The sequence below is a fragment of the Nerophis ophidion genome, linkage group LG03 (assembly GCF_033978795.1).
Source record: "Nerophis ophidion isolate RoL-2023_Sa linkage group LG03, RoL_Noph_v1.0, whole genome shotgun sequence".
Taxonomy (NCBI): Eukaryota; Metazoa; Chordata; class Actinopteri; order Syngnathiformes; family Syngnathidae; genus Nerophis; species Nerophis ophidion.
This window is the reverse complement of record NC_084613.1, coordinates 25049717-25061231: the sequence shown is the minus strand read 5'-3', so window position 1 is coordinate 25061231 and position 11515 is coordinate 25049717. Positions and strand designations below refer to the sequence as shown.

At 43.0% G+C, this 11515-nt stretch overlaps 1 protein-coding gene across 1 annotated transcript; it reads left to right on the top strand.

Moving 5' to 3' along the window:
- Positions 1-411: 411 nt before the first annotated feature.
- On the top strand, positions 412-1621 carry lg03h15orf40 (linkage group 03 C15orf40 homolog). Its single transcript, XM_061893703.1, has 4 exons — positions 412-668; positions 818-941; positions 1006-1133; positions 1214-1621. The coding sequence occupies exons 1-4, from the start codon at positions 588-590 to the stop codon at positions 1301-1303; spliced, it is 423 nt and encodes a 140-aa protein (XP_061749687.1). The 5' UTR covers positions 412-587; the 3' UTR covers positions 1304-1621.
- The last annotated feature ends 9894 nt before the right edge of the window (positions 1622-11515 follow it).

Sequence of the window (11515 nt, the reverse complement as noted above, 5' to 3'; positions counted from 1 at the left end):
GTTCCAATGTATACAGTATTTGCACATTGTTGCTGAAACCATCTTTTTAGACAAAGGATGTATTTTCAGGACATTTCTATTTTCCTCGCCATCAAAAAACGGAACTTTGTGAGATTAAGCACGTAAATCCCCTTTTCTTCATCATAAATACAATTTAAGATGCTTCCTTAATTCAATCTCATTTATTCAGTAGTTTTTCGTGATAAAATGGCTGGATCATTAAAGGTAATATTTTCAATATATTATCTATAATAGTTTGTTTCTATTAAAAAAAAAGCTTATTTTTGTTATGGAACTAGCCAGACGTTGGTGGATGGAAAACCTACAGTTATTTTTCTTAAACATTCATTCAATTTCATCAATTTATGTTCCAGTTCATATGAGAGTATTTTACTTTGAATCTAACCGGAAGTCGGCTGGCCGGTAACCGGAAAATACTTTGTTTACACCGACACAGTCCACGCTGCTGCGCTACCAATGCTAACATCCGTTATTTGTTCATATGCGTGGTAGCCATATGTTTGATCAATTCTAACTTTTGTACATATTAAATTACATTGTTGTTGTTATTCTGGAATTTCGTTTTCATGTTTAGTTTGTCGTTTGTCTCGAGACTGAACTGTGTTCATCGACTCCAGTTCTCTTCCACAAACATGCCCAGAAAACTGGTGAGTGGTGACGACTTAAAACTGCGATTTGGTCGTTTTTTTAACAAATTAAGTGCGTTAATATTACTGATAAGCAACACCGCATTCATCTTTTTCTAAATAATTCAATTGTTTGGATGCGTGACGTCACCTGTTCATGGGTCCTGCAGGTCAAAGGTCAGCCTGTGAGCGAGGACCCCGCACGGGATCAAGGTCCGGTGGTCCGTGGCAAAAGCGGCGCGGTTACCATCACAGTGCACGTGAAGCCTGGGTCTAAACACAACGGCGTTACAGGTCACCGTCACGTAACATGACGTCACCGAGTTGTCATCAAGTGGGAATGATTTTTGTGCTGCAGATGTTTCTACAGAGGCGGTGGGCGTGGCCATCGCCGCGCCACCTACAGACGGGGAGGCCAACACCGAGCTGCTGCGTTACCTGGCGGAAGTTCTGGATGTGAAGAAGAGTCGTGTTACTCTGGAAAAGGTTCCAGAAGTTCCTTTGCGTTATCATTTATGTTAGCACATTGTTTTCACTGGCATTCTTTACGCCATCCTGCCAACCAGGGTTCCAAGTCACGAGACAAAGTCATCAGCGTGGACTCAGCGCTTGGCCCGGAGGAAGTTCTGCTACGGCTTAAGAAGGCAACAGGATGATGGTGTTTTAAGTATTTCACCAATCTCGCGCACTTTGCAAATTATATGTCATTTCCATTGTGCGCAAGCAATTTGCATATTGCAAGACGAGATTTTGTGGATCGTTTAGTCAGTAACCCCACATTATTATATTTTATAAATAGTAAACCAAGTTGTGGTAGTAGTTTAGTCAGTAGTTTAGTCGTGGATGTACACTGTATAGTGGTTAGCGTTAGGGTTAGGGTTGGACTGATTTGAGGGCAATACTCAGTTATATTGTTTCGACTACAAATGAATAGATTTACATAAGTATTTAATAAATTATTTTGACACCAAAAACATGTATTTGCGCCCATTGATTTGCAAAATGTGCACCACACATTATTCAAATATATAGCTGGAGGCAATTTGCAAAAAGATTCAATCAATCAATCAATCAATGATTATTTATATAGCCCTAAATCACTAGTGTCTCAAAGGGCTGTACAAACCACAACACAAACCACAACGACATCCTAGGTAGAACCCACATAAGGGCAAGGAAAACTCACCCTGTGGGACGTCGGTGACAATGATGACTATGAGAAACCTTGGATTGCGCATTATACAAATTTTCAAAATGCGGTTGTCCATTTTGCAAATTGCGCACATTGGTATTGTGCCTACAACAATGCCAGGAGACACCTGTGACCGTCAGCGCAAAAATAGCTAGTTACGTGATGATGTCAGAGAAGAACAAGTTGGAAGATCCAACGACCTGTCATAAGCCACCAGGGGGAAACAATGAGCTCATGCACAGATTCCAATAAAAGTGTTATAGCCAAAGAGTTTTGATTTACCAGAGGTCGTCTTCAGGCAGTGTTTCTCCAATTGTGGGTCAGGACCAGCAAGGGGAGATTTACACTCTTGTATCCATTTTAGAACGATACAGAAGCCTACTATAGAAAGCTAGGAGTATTCAACAACAATTTCAAATTAGAAATGGATTAAGCTGACGAGGTGCTCAAAATATTGAGCGCGCCCCACCTTAACAAGCCGACCGGCCATGACAATATCCCCTCCAGATTCCTCAGGGACTCTGCCACCACTATTGCTCCTATCATCACACACATAATAAACCTTTCAATTAAAGGCCTCCTGAAATGAGATTTTGTAATTTAAACGGGAATAGCAGGTACATTCTGTGTGTCATACTTGATCATTTCGCGATATTGCCATATTTTTGCTAAAAGGATTTAGTAGAGAACATCCACGATAAAGTTCGCAACTTTTGGTGCTAAGAGAAAATCCCTGCCTCTACCGGAAGTCGCAGACGATGACGTCACATGTTGATGGCTCCTCACATATTCATTTTGATTCTAATGGGAGCCTCCAACAAAAACAGCTATTTGGACCGAGAGAACGACAATTTCCCCATTCATTTGAGCGAGGATGAAAGATTTGTGTTTGAGGATATTGATAGCGACGGAGTAGAAAAAAACAAGTAAAAAAATAAAAAACGCGATTGCATTGAGACGGATTCCGATGTTTTTAGAGACATTTAGTAGGATAATTCTGGGAAATCCCTTATCCTTCTATTGTGTTGCTAGTGTTTTAGTGAGTTTAACAGTACCTGATAGTCGGAAGTGTACGTCCACGGCCGGGTGTGGACGCGCAGTGTCTCAGGGAAGTTGATGGCAGCTGTATGGGCGGAACAACCTCAGCTGGTATCCGAGAAGAAGCGACTTTTTAACTACAATTTTCTCACGGAAACCTGCTGGTCGACATTCGGTTGGGATCCATGTCCGCTGTGATCCATAGTAAAGTTTCACCTCCGTGAATTTTAAATAAGGAATCACCGTGTGTTTGTGTGGCTAAAGGCTAAAGCTTCCCAACTCCTTCTTTCTGCTTTGACTCCTCCAATATTAATTGAACAAATTGCAAAAGATTCAGCAACACAGATCTCTAAAATACTGTGAATTTATGCCGTTAAAGCAGATGACTTTTAGCTGTGTGTGTGGTGCACCGCTAATATTCCTAACAGCCCGTGACGTCAAGCGTACACGTCATCATTACGCGACGTTTTCAAGAAAAAACTCCCGGGAAATTTAAAATTGCAATTTAGTAAACTTTAAAAGGCCGTATTGGCATGTGTTGCAATGTTAATATTTCATCATTGATAAATAAACTATCAGATAGCGTGGTGGGCTGGGGCGTCACCAGACATATTTCAGTGGGGCATGTGCCCCACTGTTGATCTGCATTGCCCCAATAAAAATTTCACCAATAAAAAAAAACGCTTCAGAGTTTTAAGTCTACATAACATAGACAACAGCGCACATACTACTTAGTATGGTAATTTATTGCTACTGTATTCACTCCACTAACAATGAGCACATGGCTAATTAATATGGTAATTTATTCACGTGTGGATCGAGACTTCGGTTGAGAGAGAGAGAGAGAGAGGGGGGATGGTATCACTGCTGAGGCAGGTAACGTTAGCCAAAAACAATTTGTTAATTACATTATTTTAATTTTGATTTGACTCAAACTGTAACTCCTAGATAAATATCAGAAAGTTATTCGCCCGCAGCAATGAAGAAGAAGCGAGGAATGAGAGATGTAAGTGAAGTCCTAGCTAGCTAGGCAACATCATTGTCTTAAGTTGATGCTAAGTTAGCTAACGTTATTCCTTGTATCAAGACAAACATTCATTTGCTGTACGAGCTGTCGGGGGAACTTTCCAATGAACATGAAACATAATGTTGGTTATTGTCTGCTGGTTCTGCATCAATGATGATTTGGAGTAAGCATGTGTGAGTTGAGTGCTTCCCAAATGGTTTATCTTCAGGAAGAAAAACATTTTTCCATATCATCAAGTCGTGAGCCAATTTTTAAATCATTCAATTTCACAGAAAAATAGCACAGTAGACTTGTCTTGTTAATCGGTGCGACTTTGACTAAAATAATCTTGTTTTGTCACCAGAAAAATGGCTACAGCTAAAGCATCTGGTTTTGTTTCCAGAAAAAATAGTAACATTTCTGTATTTGTTTTCAGAAAGATGGCTAAAAATATCGGGTTTAGTTGCCCCATTTAGATTTTTTTAAAATATCAATCAATCAATCAATCAATCAATGTTTACTTATATAGCCCTAAATCACTAGTGTCTCAAAGGGCTGCACAAACCACCACGACATCCTCGGTAGGAAAACTCACACCCAGTGGGACATTGGTGACAATAATGACCCAGTGGGACGTCGGTGACAATGATGACTATGAGAACCTTAGAGAGGAGGAAAGCAATGGATGTCGAGCGGATCTAACATGATACTGAAAGTTCAATCCACAATGGATACAACACAGTCGCGAGAGTCCAGTCCAAAGAGGATCCAAGACACAGCAGCGAGAGTCCCGTTCACAGCGGAGCCAGCAGGAAACCATCCCAAGCGTAGGCGGACCAGCAGCGCAGAGATGTCCCCAGCCGATACACAGGCGAGCAGTACATGGCCACCGGATCGGACCGGACCCCCTCCACACGGGAGAGTGGGACATAGAAGAAAAAGAAAAGAAACGGCAGATCAACTGGTCTAAAAAGGGAGTCTATTTAAAGGCTAGAGTATACAAATGAGTTTTAAGGTGAGACTTAAATGCTTCTACTGAGGTGGCATCTCGAACTGTTACCGGGAGGGCATTCCAGAGTACTGGAGCCCGAACAGAAAATGCTCTATAGCCCGCAGACTTTTTTTGGGCTTTGGGAATCACTAATCAGCGCCCCCCGCAACCCCGAAAGGGAATAAGCGGTAGAAAATGGATGGATGGATGGATGGAATCACTAATAAGCCGGAGTCCTTTGAACGCAGATTTCTTGCCGGGACATATGGTACAATACAATCGGCAAGATAAGATGGAGCTAGACCGTGTAGTATTTTATACGTAAGTAGTAAAACCTTAAAGTCACATCTTAAGTGCACAGGAAGCCAGTGCAGGTGAGCCAGTACAGGCGTAATGTGATCAAACTTTCTTGTTCTTGTCAAAAGTCTAGCAGCCGCATTTTGTACCAACTGTAATCTTTTAATGCTAGACATGGGGAGACCCGAAAATAATACGTTACAGTAGTCGAGGCGAGACGTAACAAACGCATGGATAATGATCTCAGCGTCTTTAGTGGACAGAATGGAGCGAATTTTAGCGATATTACGGAGATGAAAGAAGGCCGTTTTAGTAACGCTTTTAATGTGTGCCTCAAAGGAGAGAGTTGGGTCGAAGATAACACCCAGATTCTTTACCGTGTCGCCTTGTTTAATTGTTTGGTTGTCAAATGTTAGAGTTGTATTATTAAATAGAGTTCGGTGTCTAGCAGGACCGATAATCAGCATTTCCGTTTTTTTGGCGTTGAGTTGCAAAAAGTTAGCGGAAATCCATTGTTTAATTTCATTAAGACATGCCTCCAGCTGACTACAATCCGGCGTGTTGGTCAGCTTTAGGGGCATGTAGAGTTGGGTGTCATCAGCATAACAGTGAAAGCTAATACCGTATTTGCGTATGATGTCACCTAGCGGCAGCATGTAGATGCTGAAGAGTGCAGGGCCAAGGACCGAACCCTGGGGAACTCCACACGTTACCTTAACGTAGTCCGAGGTCACATTGTTATGGGAGACACACTGCATCCTATCAGTAAGATAAGAGTTAAACCAAGACAGGGCTAAGTCTGACATACCAATTCGTGTTTTGATACGTTCTAATAAAATGTTATGATCGACGGTATCGAAAGCAGCGCTAAGATCGAGGAGCAGCAACATAGATGACGCATCAGAATCCATCGTTAGCAATAGATCATTAGTCATTTTTGCGAGGGCTGTCTCCGTGGAGTGATTTGCCCTGAAACCGGATTGAAAGGTTTCACATAGATTGTTAGACGCTAAGTGTTCATTTAACTGCTCCGCAACCATTTTTTCGAGGATTTTTGAAATAAAGGGAAGGTGAGACACCGGTCGGTAATTTACCATGAGGTCAGGATCGAGGTTAGGTCTTTTAAGAAGAGGATGAATAACCGCTTTTTTGAATGCTAGGGGAACAGTGCCCGAGGAGAGTGATAAGTTTATAATATCTAGCACTGATGGACCTAATAATACAAAGAGCTCCTTGATCAGTTTCCCAGGAAGAGGGTCAAGTAAACATGTTGTCTGTTTTATTCCATTTACACGTTGTAACAATTCCTCTAATGTTATTTCCTCAAAACGAGAGAAAGTAATTTGGAGGGTAGTATCCGCCGTATATACAATCGTGTCAGTGTTAATAGAACCCCGTTGTAGCTGGGACGCATTGTCTTTAATCTCCTTTCTAATGACTTCAATTTTCTTACTAAAGAATTGCATAAAGTCATCAGCTGAGTGGGTTGAGCTACTGGAAGGAGTCCCTTGTTGGGTTAGCGATGCTACCGTACTAAACAAAAATTTAGGATCGTTTTTATTACGGTGGATGAGATTTGAGTAATATTTAGCTTTAGCTAAGGTAAGCATGCGTTTATAAGTTATTAAACCATCACTCCATGCTTGATGGTGCACCTCAAGTTTAGTCGTGCGCCATTTGCGTTCCAGCTTTCTACATAATAATTTCTGAGCTCTAGTTTCTTCTGTAAACCACGGGGTACGCTTTTTTGGAGCCTTTTTTAACTTTAGCGGTGCTATGTTATCAATGGTTTCGCGCAGGGCGTCGTTAAAGTTGTTAGTGAGGTTATCAATAGAGCCCACATACTTTGGGAATGGTGCCATTACCGAGGGCAGTAGGTCAGCAAGAGTTGTCGTTGTGGCTGTATTAATGTTGCGGCTGCTATAGCAGTTATTATTATTATTAGTTTGACGAACATGCGTCTGAACCTCGAATTTTATAAGGTAATGATCGGACAATACTTTAGTATACGGGAGTATCGTAACTTTGGAAACGGTGATGCCCCTGACAAGCACTAGGTCTATCGTATTACCGTTGCGATGCGTGGGTTCATTTATTATTTGTGTGAGACCACAGCTATCAATTACAGTCTGGAGCGCTACGCACGGTGGGTCCGATGGGGTATTCATATGGATATTAAAGTCCCCCATTATGATTATATTATCGGCGTGTGTCACTAGATCAGCAACGAACTCTGAGAATTCATTAATAAAGTCCGAATAGGGCCCTGGGGGGCGGTAGATAACAGCCAGGTGTAGAGGCAGCGGTGTGACAGACCTCATAGTAAGCACCTCAAACGATTTATATTTATTATTTATGTTAGGACTAAGGTTAAAGTTTTCGTTGTATATTAGTGCAACCCCCCCACCCCTTTTGAGCGGACGGGCAATATGCGCATGTGTAAAGTTAGGAGGACATGCCTCATTTAGCGCAAAAAAGTCGTTTGGTTTAAGCCAGGTTTCGCTGAGACCGATGACGTTAAGATTGTTGTCTCTGATAATATCATTAACTAACAACGTTTTAGGAGACAATGATCTTATGTTTAAAAAATCTATATTATAGGTAGTGGGCTGTTTTAGGGAGTTTTTGATCAAATTATCCATAGTAGCAATATTAATAATGTTGTGTTTATTATGCCCAGTGCATTTAGTATAGTTACGACCATATCTAGGAATTGATACGACAGGAATTTTCCGATTGTTTGATTGTTGCTTTGATAAACTGCACGCATCATGGTTAGCCTCCTCAGTAACGGGGATTTTCCGATTGTTTGTTTGTTGCTTTGATAAACTGCACGCATCATGGTTAGCCACCTCAGTAACGGGGATTTTCCGATTGTTTGTTTGTTGCTTTGATAAACTGCACGCATCATAGTTAGCCACCTCAGTAAAACACATGTCCAACTCTGAAACACTCAAAGCAGAAAAAACTTGTTCTAATTTAACAGACTCCTTACCCAGACCAGTAGTCTCGCATTTTCCATCTAAATCCGTCTTCGGGATGGAGGAAAGTGGTGTTCTGTGGGGATTAGCCTTCTGCTTTGTTTTTAGCCCCGCTCGGCATCCGCGTTTCCGATCACACCGCTGGCGTCTGCTCCGTAGACATATATTTCCATGTCTGTCCTGAGTCCTCCTCCAGCTTGTTAGACAGGTTTGCCTTTTGCTAAAATACTCACTAATAGTCACTAGAAAAACGGCTGAAATAATCTGGTTTTGTTGCCACAATTTGATTTTTTTCTCCCTAAACTTTTTTTTTTTCATGCACACATCTGACTGAAAATGACACACAATCCACTTTTATGTCACGACCCAGCAGTTGGGAACCACTGGTCAACTGTATAACAGTTACTGTAATATTTCCATGTCTGTCCAGAGTGATTGACCACTTTGCAAAAATGAAAACGAGACGTTCCAGTTTACTTCTCAGAAAATGATTCCCTGAACAGACACACAACAGTTGTTCATTTATTCTACTACTGTGGCTTTATTGTTTTGTGTATATTTTACAGTTTTGTGTATCCCGTGTCCTCTCCGTCCCCCACTTCCCATCACAGCCAACCCCTCTTCTGCTCCCCTCAACGCACCTCCCCCCCAGCCATGGCAGCACCCCCCTCCACCACCTCTACGCAGACATTAGTCATCTCTGCGGACCAGGTCAGAGGTCAACTGAGGAAGCTACAGCCAAGGAAAGCAGCAGGCCCAGACAAGATGTGCCCCCGACTCCTGAAGACCTGTGCTGCAGAACTGGGTGAACCACTTCAAAGGATCTTCAACCTCAGCCTGCAGCTGGGAAGAGTGCCCACCCTCTGGAAGACGTCATGCATCGTTCCAGTTCCCAAAAAGAACTTCCCCAGTGAGCTGAACGACTACAGACCAGTGGCGCTCACCTCTCATCTAATGAAGACATTGGAGCGGCTAGTTCTCAGCCTCCTCAGACCACAGGTGCAACATGCCCAGGACAGCCTGCAGTTTGCGTACCAGGAAGGCGTTGGTGTGGAGGATGCTATCCTTTACCTGCTGCATCGAGCCCACTCACACCTGGATAAGGGAAATGGCACTGTGAGGATCCTGTTCCTGGACTTCTCGAGTGCCTTTAATACCATCCAGCCCCGCCTCCTTCAGGACAAGCTCTACAAAATGCAAGTGGACCCCTGCCTGGTTGCCTGGATTTTGAACTACCTCACCGACAGGCCACAGTACGTCAGACTGAAGGACATCACGTCTGACACTGTGATCAGCAGCACCGGAGCACCGCAGGGAACGGTGCTGGCCCCTCTTCTCTTCACCCTGTACACCGCTGACTTCTGCTACAACTCAGAGCTGTGTCACATCCAGAAGTACGCGGATGACACAGCCATCGTCGGGTGCATCAGGGACGGCAGAGAGGAGGCGTTTCGGAACCTGGTGAGGGACTTTGTTGTCTGGTGCCACACGAACCTCTTGCAGCTCAATCCGTCAAAGACCAAGCAACTGGTCATTGACTTTGGGAGGTCGAGTCCACGGTCACAACCTATTGTGATCGAGGGAGTTGAGGTACAGACCGTGGACTCATTCAAGTACCTCGGGGTTTGGGTGGACAATAAGCTGGACTGGACTGTTAACACGGACCACCAGTACAAGAAAGGACAGAGCAGGCTGTACTTCCTCAGGAGACTGCACTCCTTCAACATTTGTAGAAAACTCCTGTGGATGTACTACCAGTCTGTGGTTGCCAGTGTTCTGTTCTACATGGTAGTGTGCTGGGGGGGGCAGTACATCTAAGAAGGACAGCTCCAGACTTGAGAAACTGATCAGGCGGGCCGGTTCTACAATCGGAATGAAACTGGACTCACTGGTGACGGTGGCAGAGAAGAGGACTGTTGACAAACTAGTGAGCATCCCGGATGATGCCAGTCACCCTCTGCATAGCGTTATCAGTAGCCAGAGGAGCCTGTTCAGTGCTAGACTGCTTCATCCCAAGTGCAGGACTAATAGACTCAAGAACTCTTTTGTCCCACACGCCATTAGACTGTACAACTCCTCTCTGGGACGGGGGACGGGGGGTATTAGGATGACAGGGGATGCAAAACATTAACAGTGCAATACGTTTTCATAACATGGTCACTACTGCCTACTTTGTCTTGTTATATTCTTATTTTACTGTTATATTGTTATTCCCATGGTTTTTATTCTTTTTGTAATATTTCTCTATTTTGTTTCCTTTTAAACCCCCATTATTTACTTTTTACTTTTTTCTTTAAATTGATCTCAACTCTGTACACTGCTGCTGGAATTTTAATTTTCCTGAAGGAACTCTCCTGAAGGAATCAATAAAGTATTATCTATCTATCTATCTATCTATCTATCTGAAATAGGATTAGCCACATTGCCAGAAATGGAAATTAAATAATATAAAAGAACCCAGAGATTTAGGGGTGCTTTATTTTTTGTTTTACTTTTGTAGATGTTAAATTTGCAGATGATTACTGCAATATATATTTAAAAAAGAATGATTGCTTTTCCTTTTTGCTTTTACCAGTAGCAGTTCAGAAGTCTGGAGTAAAAAAGTGCACAAGTAGGTCAAATGCATTAGTTAATTTCAGGTGGTTAATCAAAGATCCATACAACATAATCTGATATGATTTCAATCAATCAATGTTTATTTATACAGCCCCAAATCACAAATGTCTCAAAGGACTGCACAAATCATTACGACTACAACATCCTCGGAAGAACCCACAAAAGGGCAAGGAAAACTCACACCCAGTGGGCAGGGAGAATTCACATCCAGTGGGACGCCAGTGACAATGCTGACTATAAGAAACATTGGAGAGGACCTCAGATGTGGGCAACCCCCCCCCCCTCTAGGGGACCGAAAGCAATGGATGTCGAGCGGGTCTAACATGATACTGTGAAAGTTCAATCCATAGTGGCCCCAACACAGCCGCGAGAGTTCAGTTCAAGCGGATCCAAGAGAGCAGCGAGAGTCCCGTCCACAGGAAACCATCTCAAGCGGAGGCGGATCGGCAGCGTAGAGATGTGAATTATATTTATATAGTGAAGTGAATTATATTTATATAGCGCTTTTCTCAAGTGACTCAAAGCGCTTTACATAGTGACACCCAATATCTAAGTTACATTTAAACCAGTGTAGGTGGCACTGGGAGCAGGTGGGTAAAGTGTCTTGCCCAAGGACACAACGACAGTAACTAGGATGGCACAAGCGGGAATCGAACCTGCAACCCTCAAGTTGCTGGCACGGCCACTCTACCAACCGAGCTATGCCGCCTCACATGTCCCCAACCGATACAGGCGAGCGGTCCATCC